Below are 15,455 nucleotides of genomic sequence, written 5' to 3'. Positions count from 1 at the left end.
TTGCAGCTGAGTTGCCGCGGAAGTAGGTGACGACGGTGAGATGTCGCATAGTTCGGTATAGCAGCCACACCATCGGCGTTTCAGCTTGTTTTGGTCATCAAATCGACACCACACTCATGTTTCTACGCACGGGTTGGCATGTCGAGAAGCAGAGAAAGATTGATGTTGTTGTTGCGCCGCAAATTCCATTCTGCATCATATGCATCTGCTGTGCTGGCGTAAGACATGTAGTACTCGTTTGAACTATTATTACCGCCATTGGTAGCACATGCATATGCATCATCGACATCTACTGTAAGAGGTGGTACGTGAGGATGCGGTGGGAGTCTCGCAGGGCGTTCGGTCTGTAAGCGGATTGGCTCGATGAGAAGCCATGTTGGAGGGCTGGCGCTGAGGCGTATTGGATCACGGAAAAGGGGGGATGGAATAGTGGCGCCAGCTTTCGAACTGACAGCACCCTTGGGAGCGAGCCGGGCCGCCGGTCGAGTCTCGGGCGTAGCATTGACCGGGAGAGTGCGTTGTTGACGATATCTTGGCATCATTAGCACCCAAGACGCCGGAGTGGATGCAGCAACGTCAGTGTGCATGCACACATTGCGTTGAGTAGAGGTAGAGGCGAAGCTGAATAGGAGGTCCGTAGGGGCGGAGATGTAGCAGCAGCGCCACAGTCATCGAACCTGGTGTGGTGCTGTAGCTGAGACCTGATAAATAGCGCCTCTCAAGACGTTATACTCGTACCTAGGTACATGCGTCCGAAGCTTACAGTAGTCCGGTAATGCAATGATACTGAGCCGGTCGAAACAAAACGCGCCTGTTTCACATGGAGTTTGGAGAACAGAGACTATTGGCGGCTCAATTTGCTCCAGCAACGTTGCTCGCTAGAACTCACCCGGTGGAGAATCATGAGCCCGACCGAAACTGGCGCACAGCCTAAAGACCCCGGAGCTGCATATATCCAAGGGAAAAGAGAGCTGAGGAGGAACCGATATTGCGATGGATTCGAAGCGATATAATGCTCCAGGCGAGTGTGGAGAAGGCGAGAGCATTTTCGCAGCAACACGGCACACGCCACGCTTTGCAGGGGACAGTCGCCGTAGGTGAAGAGGAGGTGACCAAGAGTTCCTGGGTTTGACTCTGTCTCTCTTTTGTGTGCCAGCCTGGCATGATCAAGGGCTGGGCCTATTCGCCGGCCCCATAGCCGCATATGTAGGTACATTAGCACAGAGTTTCAACCGAGCATCTTGCCGGAGCCAGAGGCCCATTGCCAGCGGGACTTGGTCCTCCTTGATAAGGTCGCAACTAGATCAGCTGGGCATTAGCTATGAGACAATGAATGCATGGGCATATTGATAGAGGGCGCTTCACGCGCAGAATTAGTGCGTTGTGTGATTTGCTTGGCCATTTTCGGCCGTGGTATCCCGGCAAGATTGGGCCTTTTTGCTTCTTCCTTTTCCGCCCTTTTCATTTTCGGTGTCCCATCGTTTCTTTGCCTTTCTTTTTCGGTGGCGGGCCCCTTATTGCATGCAGCTAGGCCACGCCTAATGCCCGTCTGTCCGCTAGAAATAGATTGCATGGCATCTTTGTTCCTTGTTGTGGCACTCCGGCAGGATGTCTGCTGCGAGCAGGGCTCAGCACAAGGACGAAGCGGCCTTTTGTGTCCGCAGTCGTCGGCGCAGTCGAAGAAGCCCCTGTTTGTCGGCTGGCAGCTTCTTATCAACAGACCTTGTTGTCTCTGTTTCAACCCTCTATTTCATAGGCCCCCGGGAGGTGGATAAGGGGGGTTTGTTTGTTTGTAATTGATGACGGTCAGGATATATGATACGGCTGCAGCAAGTAGGTACCTGCAGATAGTACTAAAGCTGAGGATAGTATACTACTACAAGGTAAGTATAGTAGAGTAAAGATAATGTCATAATTTTACTTTCATCTTCTTCCGGCATCGCAGGTGCCCTAGACTGCAACGACGAACCCGCAATGGAACGGCAGGCCCCCTGTAGTAGTAGTAGTAGTATCAGGAATCTGATAGAGATCCATGGCACTTGTTCTTCTCTGCGCCCAAACAGGCTACTCCGTCACACTATCATGGCAATTGCAAATGGCAAGCTACACTCGTACGAGTAAGTACCCCGTACGTGTATCTTGTAGCGCGTGCAGTACTCGCACGTACCTGCCTTGGCGCTGCTGCTACCCACGACAACGTGATCGGGGCGGAAGATTTGCGCTGGCCTGCGCTGGCCTGTGCGGCGTGCCACCCGCGTCTACTACTTGCAAGTGTTTCTGCTGCCGTCCCTGGTACCCAGCAGGTACCAGCCGGGCGCTTGCCATCCCCTCCTTCCCCCAGATTCTCGCTTGCGTCCAAGCGCTGGTGCCAGCCGATCCATCGACAAAAAATTTTCTCTTCGGTGTGATCTGATGCAGCTACTGACGCTGGCTCCTGATCTGCAGGGCCCTTTTACCTGTTCCCCTCTTCTGGGATTCTTCTCTTTGCATGTATTGTGGCTATCGTTTCTCGCCCTTCCTTTTCTTCACCCTTCATTTCGCTCAACGGCGATTCTTCTTTCCCCCTTTCGGCTACCTCACCTCCATCCTCCTGTGTCCTTTGTCTCTGCTCTGTCGCCGGCCTGATGTGATTCGTAGCCCTGTTGCCCACCGGTTGAGTCTCAACGCTCGGCCCCAAGACGCATCGCCATGATTACGAACTTCCTCTTTGGTGACGTTGTTTGTGTCGTGCTACTAGCAGCACTACTAGTTAAAAAGCCTCATGGCTCTCTAGCCGCTCTGGCTTCGGCATTAGCCCTACCTAGGTTTAAGACGGAGCAACGCATCGAGTAAGCGAGCCTATAACAGAAAACCGAATCGTGATGCCGCTGCAAATTTCCGTGTTCCGCTCATCCGCCCTGGCTGCTGAGCATTTCCGCCGGCTGCTGCAGCACATGCTACCAGCATTTCGTGTTACGGCCTGGGATCAGTGCTACTGTCTTGCTTGCGATCCCCGCCCGTGCGCCGTGATGCCTTCTGACGACGTTCAACTTGGCTCGCCTGATGGTGTGGTGGGCTGCCGCGTCCATGGCCTGAGCCTTGACCTTGCCCTCAAACGGGCTTGGTCCTCCGAGCTAGATCCCGAGCAAACCCGCCGCTCACTGGATTCTCGGGTGCTAGGCCCAGGGCCTGGCAGGGACATGGTTAAATGCTTCCGGTAGGCCATTGTCGATATTCTTAGCCTCCGCCACGACACACAAGACAAAAGGCTTGTGCTTGTGCTCCACGCTCCACGCGCCAGGGCCTGGAGGTACTCGGTACTGTGCGGCGGGCCTCCTGTGGCGGGCGGAATGCACGCCCAGCGTGGAGTGCGTTCTGCAGCCTGTAGGTACCCAATACCACCACCGCGCTCACCAGCCCACGCCCTTGTCCACCTTGGGGGTGCTCCCAGAGCTCGTCTCATACCATCCCAGACCGAAGCTCTTTCCATCCAACCTCGGCCCTGTCCAGCTTCACATTCGATTTGCGGCCGGCCTTGGCGTCGCATCGCCGTCCAACCTGCTCTGGCGCCTCTCGCGACGCAAATTGACTGTCTTTGCGCTGAGCCCAGGCCGCCTTTTGGGCCGCTGGGGCTGCAGCCGTTTCTGATCTCCGGCCTTCTCTTCTCGCCGCTGTTGGCCAGTATCTTATGCAGCCCAGCCCACGACAGGACCCCGCGTTCTTGTTGCGCCTCTTTTCTCCCTCCTGACCCTTTTCTGCCGATTTTTTTTTCTTGAATTTTTTTCTTTGGCGGGGTTAAACTGGCCTTTAACGCGCCTCGCAGCCACACTCGGACACACTGCGCAGAGAGAGGGAAAGGCACATACAAAGTACACGCATCGAGACGACCAACCAAAGCCACGAGAGAAGAAGAAACAACGGCATCGACCTTGCGAGTCGCCCGTACCGACCAAGTATAGTTGCTCATCCGGTATTGTTAGCCTTTTTTTTTCAATCCTATGTCTATCGCCTCCCCCTTTTTGCCCCATCATCTCTCCGTTCGCATCACATCATCATTCGCCCAGCGCATGCCTATCTATTAGTAGGTAGCTTCGGCGGTGGATATTGTACATGGTCATTCTCTGCCCTTTCTGCCGCTCTGCTGGTCTTGTTTATTTTGCGAGACTAATCGCCCGCAACCTGCCCTTCAGCTCGCGCCAGAACACCTGCAGTCGGATCGATCATCCCTCGCCAAGCTCGTCGCAGGTGCAAATCACTGCCATAGTTTGCGCGGCCGGAGGTGGCCCGTATCCCCCCGCCTCGTCTCCAAAGCTGGCTCAGACTTCGCCATCTAATCTCGCCCTCTCACCTTTCTTCACCTCGCTTCACCTTGCATCGCGCGTCTTGCCCGGGCCCCGCCCCCCGCCAATTATGGGAATTTGATCATCCGCACCGGTCCGCCGTCCTCCAGCCATGAACTCCGTCCACAGCCTGATTGACGCTCCTCCACCAGCCTCGGCCCAGGTCGCGGCCCAGCTTGGAGCCCAGGCCGGCGTTCACATCCACGACTACGCAGCGCAGGAACAGCCTCACGCGCACAGCCAGCTGCAGCGCCTGGCCTCTCCGCCGCCACCGGCCCCGGCGTCGGCCCCGGCCGTGGCGGGCCTCTCGCTGTCTCCCACGGCGCCCGCCTCGGCCCCGACGCCAGCTCACACGCCGCGGCCAGACGACCTGCACTCGCGGCATCTGCCTCCGCCATCCACGCCGTCCATGGCGCACTACGTCTCCATCTCCTCGCCGCCGCTGAGACAGGACACGGGCTCGTCAGTCTCAACGCAGGCCACCACGGCTACCCTGGCCTCTACTGAGACCAACAACACATCGTACAGTGCCGACACCTCCCCTAACCCGCACCAGTCCATTTTCTCCCTCAAGGATGGCTCCGACGTCTCTAACAGCCGTCGAACCAGCAGGAGACGTACCGGCCCCCTATCTCAACAGTCTAGAGAGCGGGCCGCCCTCATCAGAAAGCTAGGAGCCTGCGTCGACTGTCGCCGCAGGAGAGTTGCCGTAAGTCATGGCCCTGATGACCAGCATCATGTGCGGCTGAGGCTGACCCTATGCTTCTCTCTTTGCAGTGCCACCCAAGCCACCATAACATGACTTGGGAAGACGTCGTTAGCAAGTTTCACCACAGGCCTCACAGCCCGGCCGTTCAGGATATTGCCCCCTCGCTTCCCGCCGGCCGGCCTCTCAGCCCCGCAACGAGCCTCAGCACGGCTCAGCCCGTCTTCACTCACGATCCTCAAGAGATGGACGTTGATGCTGGCTCTGCGCCTAACCACCATCATCAGCCTGGCCGACCCCCCCTGAGTGAGGCCCGTATCCGCACCCCTCTACCCACTGGCCCTAGACTAGAAAAGTCACTATCCTTGCCGGGCATTGAGAGTCTCAAAAACGACATGCAAAATAACGCTGCGCGCATGCTCTCTGCCACTACTCGTGGCCGGTACAACTCGGTCCAGGCTCTTTTATTATTCTGGCAAGATGATGATGATGCGCTATTGGTCCAGAATGCGGTCAGAGAACTCGCTGACGTCTTTGACAAGTACTATCATTATACGTTTCAAATCCAGGTTATCCCTTCCTCTTCAGAGAGCTGTAAAAGCTCCTGGAGATGGCTGTCGCGAAAACTCAACGACTTTGCTGAGGAGCGCGATCAGCGTGATGTTTTGAAGATTGTCTACTACATAGGCCACACTTATCTTGATGGAAATCGCGACATGGTTTTGGCAAGGTACGCCTTGGCAAATTGAAAAATTGACATTTGTATGCATTGGCGCTAACATTACCTTCTTCAACTTGTAGCTCGAAAGATCCTGAGAGAGCCTCGACTATTCGTTGGAGCGGCATGCAGCAGATTCTCGAGGAGGCGTGCGCGGACACCCTAATCATTATGGATGCCGCGTATTTCCCTCCATCTAGAATCGTAAGGCAGCAAGGCGTATTAGAAATCATCGCGGCGTCCCTATCAGAAGACCATCTCACCGCTCTGGATCGGTGCGCCTTTACTAGGGCTCTCGCTGACCAGCTACGTACGCGCGCAGCGCGCCAGACGCCGCTTTCTGTAGTCGAACTGCACTCAATTCTTCTGGCCCTTTACCCTAAGCTGGCCCGGGATCGGACACCTGAGAGAGAAATCATAATGAGCTTTCCCGCCCCACTGCACACCATGATGTCCGGAAATTCGAGGCTGCCTTCGATATTTCTCTCGCCCGTTCAACAGAGCAGCCCTCTACGGAGCAGCTTTTCTTATGAAAACAGCCCACAACTACACTTGGCTATCAAACTAAACGACGACAACATCGACATTGACAGCTGGAACGAATGGCTGCGGATGATGCCGGAAGGAATCAAGGACATCAAGATTGATGGTCCGTTTCGGACGACTTTCAGGTAGTCATAAATACGGGGGGATGGCCGCAGCTTATGCGCGTCATGCCATTGCTTCGCCATACACACACATACGGCGCAGTGGCTACCTCAACGTGACCCTACGCGCTAGAGCTAGTCTCACTATCCCACCGTTATCTGTCTCACTTATTTGCTTTATTTCTTTCTTTCTATTTATTTTCAACCTTGAAGCTGCCTCGAGCTAAGAGCGGAGGGGATTAACAATGAGGGGGGATTGTTTAAAAAACAAGCGTGCGCACTCATGTATACAACCATACACCCACTGATGAGTCAATGATTAAAATTTCACATCATGACATTATGTAGCGAAAGATCTAGGATTGGCTATAGCTAACCAGAAAAAAGTATTGTACCATTTGTTGAAAAAGCATTGCCATATTGTTAGTTGTAATGGGGAGGCTTCGAGTATCCGCGGAAGTTAAAAAAGGCGATCTGCTGTGTTTACGTACATATACGCCATTGCGATATCTTGTGCGTGACTATCACTGCGCTGTGCATATTGAAATCTGGAGACACATGCCCCAAATCAGCAGCGATTGGGCCAGCTGTTCATGCGGCTTGTGTGTTTGTCCAAGTGTCATATAAGAGGACCCCTGTCCGTCGGTATTGCGGGTCGCGTTGTTGCCCAGCAACCGGCAGCTTCCCGCCATCCCCACTCCCGCATAACAAAAAATGCCCCCCCAGCCTCCACCACGCTTTCCCTGTCACGCCAACATTCACCGCCCGAAAGTCATGTCAACACTAAGACCCTTTTCAACCGCGTCTTTTTGTTCATATTGATCTCTGCGCAAAGGGAATACTGCGCGCATAAGGGAATAACCAGGAATCCTAACCCACACAACGATGCGCTCCCCACCCAAGCGTCAAGGCAGGGGCAGGCCGCCAAAAAACCCTGAGTCAACGGCGGCAACGTCAAAAGCTACCAAAATTGTCACAGCTGCCGCAAAGGCGCGATCTGCAGTCCCGTCAAGCCTGACCGCGAATACGAAGAGCACGGCTGCTAAGAGAAAGACGAGGACTGATGACGCGGATGAAGAACAGCAAGCATCGCAGGCCAAGCGGCCAAGAGGGCGGCCTCCTAAGAAGCCGGCCGAGGAACAGGAGAATGGTGCTACCAAGCCCACAGCTGCAGCTGCAGCCTCAGCGATGGCGTCTACCGGAGCATCACGAGCCAGAGTAACGGCGAAGAAAGGAGTATCAGAAACCGCAAAGGAAGAGTCTACAGCACCGAAACCGACTCGTGGCCGGCCGAGAAAGGTTGTATCCAAGCCCGAAGGAAGCGACAACCAGCCTGAGCCGGTTAAAAAGGCGACACGCGGGCGCCCACCAACAGTTATGAAATCAGCCACGACGACAACAACAGTGGCCAATAAGCCGCCGGTCAAGAAGGTGGTAAAATTCAGAGAACCCGATAAAGAGAATGTAGAGCCCGCCGCGATTCCGCAGGAACCTGCTCCAGTTGGTATGCGTGGCCGTCCAGCACGGCGAGGCGGTGCGGCAGCGGCCCGGACTACGACAAGACCTGCTGCAAAGCCATCAAAATCTCAAGCCGGCGGCAAGAAGCCGCTAAGCCCCAAGAAGATTACGCAGTTGACTCTTTCACAATATGATTCTGAAGATGAATTGTCCTTGGAGAAGCCGTTGGCAAAGAGCCCAATTAAGCCTCCGTCCAAGAAAGCAGAAATCGCTCCTATTGAGATTGAGCCCGACATGACAACTGTTTCCGTGAATGCGGCCATGTTCGATCTGCCGGAGCTTAATGAAACGCTTTTTGGATCACCGGCCAGGCGACCTAGCTCGCCACCGCGAGATACAATAAAGTCCCCAGCTAAGAGGATTGCGATGCCACTACCGGGATCCGCATTAAAACTGAGCAATGAATCGGTTGCCCAGACACCTTTCAAGTCTTCAACGCTTCTGCAGTCAGCCGCCAAGCGGCCGCAGTCTCCTATGAAACCCTTTATCTTCTCAGCCCAAAAAGAGCCGGCGAGTAAATCAACGGCGAAGCCTTCCATGCTCCAGTCGCCAGCGAAGCGGGCATTCCCAGGCTTTAAATCGCTATCAGATAGTCGACAGCCAGAACTCCCAACTCTAGATGAGTTTCCTGTTGCAACTCCAACTCGACCAGCCAAATCTTCGCAAAGACTCCTGATTGAAGAAGATGTACACGAGGCTGAGGAGGATGATCCTTTTGCGGTTCCCGTTATAAACCTTCGATTTTCCAGGAGTCCATCTACTGGGCGATCCCGACAAGCCGATCTAGCTTCTACAGAGGAAGAGGCGGAGAATGAAGCAGGGACGGAAATGGAAGAGGAAGCAGAAGCTGATGACGTGGAAGAGGCGGGAGATCAAGCTGAAGACGAAGTAGAGGGAGAGGAAGAGGAAGAGGAAGAAGCGCAAGAAGAAGTGGATGACGGCGAAGTAGAAGTGGAAATAGAGGCGACAGCGGATGCGGAGCTTGAAAACAACGAAGAGGAAGAGGAAGAGGGAGAGGAAGAGGGAGAGGAAGAAGGAGAGGAAAAAGAAGAGGAATTGCAGGCCACTGCCATTGTAGAAACCCTGGAAACCGAGGATGAGGCCGGCGAAGAGACTGAGGATGAGTCAGATGATGCCGCTGAAGAGAGTATCATTGTCGCGACAGAGGAGTCTAATGAAGTGCCGACGAAAACTGAGGATAGGGATGTCGATGAAAATGAAAATGAGGGCCAAGATGGGGATGAGAATGAGGACGAAGACGATTCAGAAGATACAATGGTCCTTGACGATCACGCCACAGAAGAAGAAGAATATGCCGACTCGTCACCAAAAATCAAGACTCCAGGGACAGATACCCTCTACCAGCTTCGAGAGAAAGATTTGGATCCCTGCCACGATATGAGCTCAATCGCTGAAGATGCAGATGATACGCTGCCGTTTGAGAGACTTGCGGCCACGCCTTCTTTCCATGAAGAAAAATCGCCAAGGACCCGCAGTGCAATGAAGGGGTCTCGCAGGTCTACTCTGGGATTATCATCTCTATCCGACCAGCTCGGCTCTTGGTCAGCTGCAAGCCCTGTCAAGCACGCCGTTTCATTCGCGGAAGAACCTCAACCATCAGACGCTGAGGAACATGAAAGTGCTGAAGACGAAATCGCGGAGAATGCGGAGGAGCAAGACTTGGAAGAAGAGACTATGATTATAGACGAAGATGCAGCTCTTGCTCAAGAGACTAACGAAATGACTCTGTCGGATCCTATGGAGAGCGAGGATGCATGCAATACTCGTCAATCTTTTGATGACAGCCTGTCAGATGCTAGCCAAGAGTACGGAGATGAGAACCAAGTCCCAGTCGACAGTCCTGTGCCTATGCCGGAGCCTCGGGCGGCGCCCGTAACTCCCGTTGGCCGTCCTATGACGCGATCATTCAACACAACGACCAAAATTCCGACAAAGCCAGCTGATATTTCAACGCCAAGTCCGTTGAAAAAGAAGAGCTTCAGCGCCTCCCGTGCTGCTCCAAAGCGCCCCAGCCAACCGAAACGAGGTGCCCCTGTCTTGTCTTATACTCCAGAGAAGCAGCAGCCGCTAAGGCGAAGCTCACGGAACAGCAGCACTGTTTCTGAGGAGCCTGAGCAGAGGGCGGAGCCGTCTACGCCAGAAGCAAAAGCGGAAAAGGGGCCAAAGGTTGAAACGCCTGAGCAGATTGTTGAGCCGTCTACGCCAGAAGCAAAAGCAGATTTGTGGTCAAAGATTGGAACGCCAGCGCGGACCCCTCGTAAAGACCTCAACTCCAACCTGCTTCGTGGGGCCATTGTCTTTGTCGACGTTCACACGAGCGAGGGCGCGGATGCCAGTGGCATCTTTGTCGAGCTACTCAGCCAGATGGGCGCCCGGTGTCTGCAAAAGTGGAGCTGGAACCCCAACAGCGCAAGCAACAGCGAGTCGACCAAAGTGGGCATCACTCACGTCGTCTTCAAGGATGGAAGTAAGCGAACTCTAGAGAAAGTCAGGGAGGCCAACGGAGTGGTCCAGTGCGTGGGTGTGAGCTGGGTCCTGGACTGCGAGCGCGACAACGAGTGGCTTGACGAGTCGCCATACCATATCGACACAAGCTACGTTCCTCGCGGGGGCGCACGCCGCCGGAAGAGCATGGAACCCAAAACTGTCTCTAACCAGAACGGCTCTGCGGTCAGCGGCTCGCCCAAGGAGAGACGGGAGTCAGCCTCCTCTTCTTCTTCTTCTCCCAAAACACCCAATCGTAGGCAGAGCAGCATCTGGATCCACACGCCGTCTGATACTAGCGAGGAGCAAGAGGAGAAGGAAGAGGAAGACATTGAATGGTCTAACCTAATTCTAACCCCTGTACCCAAGACCCCAGCTCCAGAGACGCTTATGAAGTATGCTACTGAGACACCGTCCAACGTTGAAGACGAGGATGCATACGAGGATGAAGAGAGCCCGTCATTGAGGAGAGAAGAGTTGATGACCCGGACCTGTCCACCCAAGGCACAAAAGTTTATGGAGCTTGGCGGTGGCATTCTGTCTAGGGACAGTGATGAGAATGTGATGATGCGGCTGATGGCAGCTCGGCGCAAGAGTTTGCAATTTGCTCCCAAAGTGGGCAGTCCCTTGGCCAAGATGTGGCAGTAGGGAGTGATAGTCTATGGCGACGATGAGCATGAGCGCGCGGTGTAAATCGAAATCACTTCATTTTTCGGCTGATATTTTTTTTTTTTGGCTCGGGTCTTGCCCGATGATGAACGTTGACGGTTATTTTCATGGATCATGGGGAAACGGACACACAGAACTAAATTCAAACAGATATAGAAACGCTTGCATTGGTTAGTCACTCACTTTTGGAAAAAGGGGAAATCTTTATGACACAAATAAGGCAATTCGGATGGACGATGAGGCGTTTTGAGATGTCACGCATTGGTATTGTTTATAAGAGCGTGCAAGGCGGACACATGTTGGAATTCAAGCCGCGGTATTTAGATAAACATAATGAACATAACAGGAAGAGTAAATATATTTACTTGCGCGCTATCTTATCATGACTTGATTTCCGTGTTACCCTTTTGCTGGTAGCGATGGGTATGAATGCTTTTGAACGCCTTTTGTGGTGAAGAGTGAGTTGTGCATACCGATGACTGCTGTCTTTTTTATGCGTGTTCTTTGTTGCGTAGAACACATATTCCTCCTTTGGGACAAACTCAAGCCGTTGTTGTGGGTGATTGTATCCAGGTGCCGAGATGTTGAGTAGTATCTATCGAACCGACGTGTGTATTCCACAGTAGAAGCAATGATACTACCCGCAGCAGAGCCCACTGCAACAGCATCCTTTTCTATTTTCCAAGAGTCGTGTTATATAGGTATTCTTATATATTTGTCTTTTTTTTTTTTTTCTTTCTTCTTTCTTTCACTTGTTTAGCCCCTCGCCGCAGCCCTCAGCGTAGCAACAGCATCCCCATCATGCGCCTTGAGCAGCTCCGTCGCCTTGGCCTTGGCCACCTCCAGCTCGTCCACCACGAGGGCGACATCCGCAGCGTCGACCTTGACGGTCTTCTTGGCGGCTGCAGGCGCAGCTGTGGAAGAAGAAGAAGCTGCGGCAGAGGCGGGCTTCTTGGCTTTGTCGTCACCGGCGCCGAGCTTGAGCATGGCCTGGGAGACGGCCTCGGTGTTGACGTTGTCGTTGGAGGGGGTGCCTGCTGCGTCGGAGGGGGTGTCGAGCGCGGCGAGGGCCGAGGCGGCTTTGCGGTCCTCGGCGTTTTTGGGGAGGGGGGGCTGGTCTGAGGCGTCGGCGGAGGACATTTTTGGGGGTATGATGATTGTTTGTGGATTTGTTTTTTGATGGTGGTGGTGTTGGTGTTGGTTTTTTATATGAAGTTGGAACTTGGGAGAGAAGTAGCGGTTGGTGGTTTGGAAGTACCTCGGTACCTGGGGCCTAAGCTTGGGAGGGGCAGAGACGAGCTGCAGCTGCTGCGTTAGTACTTGTCAAGCATGTTGTGTAATGATAAGATGGGAGGTGTGATGATGCATCCTTTTTTGGGATTTGAAAGACGTTATTTGGTATGTGAGAGGATGAAGGAGAATGATTTTAAGCGTTGCTTCCATAATCTGAATGCCTGAACAGCCCGTCGCTGTTGTATAGGTAGAATAGTACATATACTTATATATTACGGCGAGTGCTCTATGGGCCAGATTATGGAATAACCATATAGCTCAATGCCAACACTACACAGATAGATTATCCTACGTTATATACTATCACAGTTCTTTTTTCTCTTTTCGTCTTCTTGATTCATCTTCAGCTCATCATCACCATATGCTTTGACCCGAGTCTCCAGTCAGGTCTTGGCTAAAGCGTCCAAGCATTTTCTCTTCCATTGTCTTGAAAGTTAAATTATGGCGTCTGACAGCTTGGCAGTTACTTTAACGGTAGTAGTAAAAGAGAGAGAAAATCATACTCGAGCCAGTAATTTTCGCTTTTCCCTGCGTCCGTCAACAAGAATGCAGCACAAAAGAAAGCCGTTGGTGGCGGGCAAGGCACAATAGGATGACTAACTAACCATTTGGCACAGCATGCGGCACCGCCTCTGATTCGCCAATGCAAGGATCGCCGTCAACTAAGAAAAGAAGGAGAAAAAAAAATTCTAAAACAGGTACGTACTAAAAGTGGCATTACTGGTATGACATTGCGCAGTGCCGACGACTATCAAAGTCCCACTGACTCATATTCATATCAACCGTCCATCGGGGCTCTTTTTTTTCCTTTTGTGCCCGTCACAAACCAATTAAACCGGCGGTCCTCTCTTGTGTAAAGCAGCATTTTGGGTGTGTGCATCTGGCGAGCCGTTGCTTTGACGTGCAGAGCGTATTTGCTGCAAGGCGACTTCATCTGGGGCAGACTTTGGGTGAGTTTTGATGCCTCCATCTGGAATGCATCTTATCGACATCGACGCACACAGACCGGCTGTTGGCTGACGCATTTCTGCAGTGCAGCAGGGACCAGACAGGCTGTAGCTTCAGTCTCACTCTCTTCCTCCTCCTCCTCCTCTTCATTCTCATTCCCATCCTCATCCTCAGTATCACCATCACCATCACCATCATCGTCTTCACCCACAATGGCTCCCCAAAGCGTCTCCTCCCAGCCGTGGGATCCCTCCACCTGGCGCTCAAAGCCCATCAAGCAGTCTCCCACCTATCCCGACCCCTCCAAGCTCAAAAAGGCCACCGATGAGCTTTCGCGGATGCCTCCTCTGGTTCACCCCAATGAGATCAATGCCTTGAAAGCTCATCTGCGCGACGTCGCCCAGGGAAACGCCTTCTTGCTCCAGGGAGGCGACTGCGCCGAGCTGTTCGACTACTGCGAGCAGGGCGCCATCGAGTCCAAGATCAAGCTGCTGCTTCAGATGAGCCTTGTTCTGATTTGGGGCACAAACAAGCGTGTGGTTCGCATTGGCCGCATGGCTGGTCAGTATGCCAAGCCGCGATCGAGCCCGACTGAAATGGTCAACGGCAGAGAGCTGCCCAGCTTCCGGGGCGACATTCTGAACGGCTACCATGTCGATGAGCGCGACATTGATCCCGGCCGTCTCATCAAGTGAGTGCCTTTCAATCTACCCAGTTCCAGCCAGTTTCAAGGCTTTGCTAACATCATACCAAGGGCGTACCACCACTCTGCTGCTACTCTCAACTACATCCGCACAGCTCTCGCCTCTGGCATCGCCGACTTACACCGGCCCCTTGACTGGGGCTTGGGCCACGTCCGTGACCCAACTCTCAAGGAGAAGTACTCAAAGATCGCATCCAGCATCCAGCAGACGCTACGCTTCCTGCAAGTCATCAACGCCCGGCCTGGTGAGCTCGAGACCGTCGATTTCTACACCAGCCATGAAGGTCTCCTGCTTGAATATGAGCAGCCCCTGACACGCCTCCTTGAGAAGCCCACTCATCCTGGCGTTAGCAGACCCGGCACTCCTCCGAGCTCATCGCCAACCATCAAGCCTCTTCAACCCGAATCCAAGGAGTACTACGACACATCCGCCCACTTCGTCTGGATTGGTGATCGCACACGCCAACTCGACCACGCTCACGTCGAATTCTTCCGTGGCATCGCAAACCCAATCGGCATCAAGGTTGGCCCATCTACCCCAACTGAAGACATCCTCGCCCTCCTCCGTGCTCTCAACCCCTCCTGCGAGCCCGGCAAGATCACTCTCATCACCCGCTATGGTGCCGGCAAGGTCGCCGAGCTGCTCCCCAAGCACATCCGCGCCGTCGAGGACTCGGAGCACCGCAGATGCGTCGTCTGGCAGTGCGACCCCATGCACGGCAACACGCTCTCCACCCCAACCGGCATCAAGACCCGCCGGTTCAACGACATCTACAGCGAGCTCGAGCAGTCGCTGCGCATTCACAAAGAGGAAGGCAGCTACCTTGGTGGCGTTCACCTAGAGCTCACCGGCGACGCTGTAACGGAGTGTCTGGGCGGCAGCGAGGGTCTCGATGAGGACGACCTTTCAACCAATTACACGTCTTTCTGCGATCCCAGACTGAATGAGAAGCAGGCTCTTGAGCTGGCTTTCTTGGTGGCGGATCACTACTCTCGGGAACACAAGAAATGAGATTAAGGAAATGAAAATGAAAAAAATACAAATTGACAAAAGAAAAGAAAATAGGTACGATGAGAGATGGGAATATATATGAATTGTATTGTATGCATGGCTTCATGAGCAATTTTCAAATAAAAACGAACAAAAGAAAGGCAGAAACAAAGGAATGTGTACACCAGACGGACGAAATTATGTCCTTTTTTTTTTCCTCCTTGTATATAAAACAGGTTATCGAACCGGGTACGTCATACCGCGGAGGAGAACGGGACGAAAAGACAAAATATGAGACGGAAAGAAATCTGCAGTGCATATATATCGATATTTACCGTGAGAAAACACAATTCAACTTCATTCTTCGAATTTCATCATCATCAACGTGTGTGTTGATATACAAGGACAGCGCAGTGTGAGTGTGAACGTGTACATTTG

General features: G+C 53.2%; 6 protein-coding genes across 6 annotated transcripts; 4 read left to right on the top strand and 2 right to left on the bottom strand.

Annotated features, from left to right (window-relative positions):
• Positions 1-122: 122 nt before the first annotated feature.
• Positions 123-539, bottom strand: TrAFT101_005364 (uncharacterized protein; the record flags this gene model as incomplete). The annotated part of the gene is made up of 1 exon (XM_066127458.1): positions 123-539. The coding sequence occupies one exon, from the start codon at positions 537-539 to the stop codon at positions 123-125; it is 417 nt and encodes a 138-aa protein (XP_065983569.1).
• Positions 540-3,008: 2,469 nt separating this feature from the next.
• On the top strand, positions 3,009-4,401 carry TrAFT101_005363 (uncharacterized protein; the record flags this gene model as incomplete). The annotated part of the gene is made up of 2 exons (XM_066127457.1): positions 3,009-3,196; positions 4,170-4,401. 2 exons carry the CDS (start codon positions 3,009-3,011, stop codon positions 4,399-4,401), a joined length of 420 nt encoding a protein of 139 aa, XP_065983568.1.
• A 30-nt stretch (positions 4,402-4,431) lies between these two features.
• On the top strand, positions 4,432-6,862 carry TrAFT101_005362 (uncharacterized protein; the record flags this gene model as incomplete). Its single annotated transcript, XM_024900962.2, has 4 exons — positions 4,432-4,841; positions 4,932-5,028; positions 5,097-5,755; positions 5,827-6,862. The coding sequence occupies 4 exons, from the start codon at positions 4,432-4,434 to the stop codon at positions 6,416-6,418; spliced, it is 1,758 nt and encodes a 585-aa protein (XP_024757442.2). The 3' UTR covers positions 6,419-6,862.
• A 294-nt stretch (positions 6,863-7,156) lies between these two features.
• TrAFT101_005361 (uncharacterized protein) lies at positions 7,157-11,454 on the top strand. Its single transcript, XM_066127456.1, has one exon. The coding sequence runs from the start codon at positions 7,276-7,278 to the stop codon at positions 11,059-11,061; it is 3,786 nt and encodes a 1,261-aa protein (XP_065983567.1). The 5' UTR covers positions 7,157-7,275; the 3' UTR covers positions 11,062-11,454.
• Positions 11,365-12,311, bottom strand: TrAFT101_005360 (uncharacterized protein). Its single transcript, XM_024908717.2, has one exon. It carries the CDS (start codon positions 12,220-12,222, stop codon positions 11,839-11,841), a length of 384 nt encoding a protein of 127 aa, XP_024757444.1. The 5' UTR covers positions 12,223-12,311; the 3' UTR covers positions 11,365-11,838.
• A 776-nt stretch (positions 12,312-13,087) lies between these two features.
• ARO8 (Aromatic/aminoadipate aminotransferase 1) lies at positions 13,088-15,373 on the top strand. The gene is made up of 3 exons (XM_024905459.2): positions 13,088-13,325; positions 13,409-14,014; positions 14,078-15,373. The coding sequence occupies exons 2-3, from the start codon at positions 13,536-13,538 to the stop codon at positions 15,036-15,038; spliced, it is 1,440 nt and encodes a 479-aa protein (XP_024757445.1). The 5' UTR covers positions 13,088-13,325; positions 13,409-13,535; the 3' UTR covers positions 15,039-15,373.
• Positions 15,374-15,455: the final 82 nt, after the last annotated feature.

Source organism: Trichoderma asperellum, chromosome 3 (genome assembly GCF_020647865.1).
Source record: "Trichoderma asperellum chromosome 3, complete sequence".
Classification (NCBI taxonomy): domain Eukaryota; kingdom Fungi; phylum Ascomycota; class Sordariomycetes; order Hypocreales; family Hypocreaceae; genus Trichoderma; species Trichoderma asperellum.
This window is presented reverse-complemented; position numbering and strand designations above follow the sequence as displayed.

Coding starts and splice junctions, on each gene's coding strand:
- TrAFT101_005361 (XM_066127456.1), top strand. CDS start 7,276: ATGCGCTCCCCACCCAAGCGTCAAGGCAGGGGCAGGCCGCCAAAAAAC.
- TrAFT101_005360 (XM_024908717.2), bottom strand. CDS start 12,222: ATGTCCTCCGCCGACGCCTCAGACCAGCCCCCCCTCCCCAAAAACGCC.
- ARO8 (XM_024905459.2), top strand. CDS start 13,536: ATGGCTCCCCAAAGCGTCTCCTCCCAGCCGTGGGATCCCTCCACCTGG. Junction 14,015..14,077: donor GATCCCGGCCGTCTCATCAA/GTGAGTGCCTTT, acceptor CATCATACCAAG/GGCGTACCACCACTCTGCTG.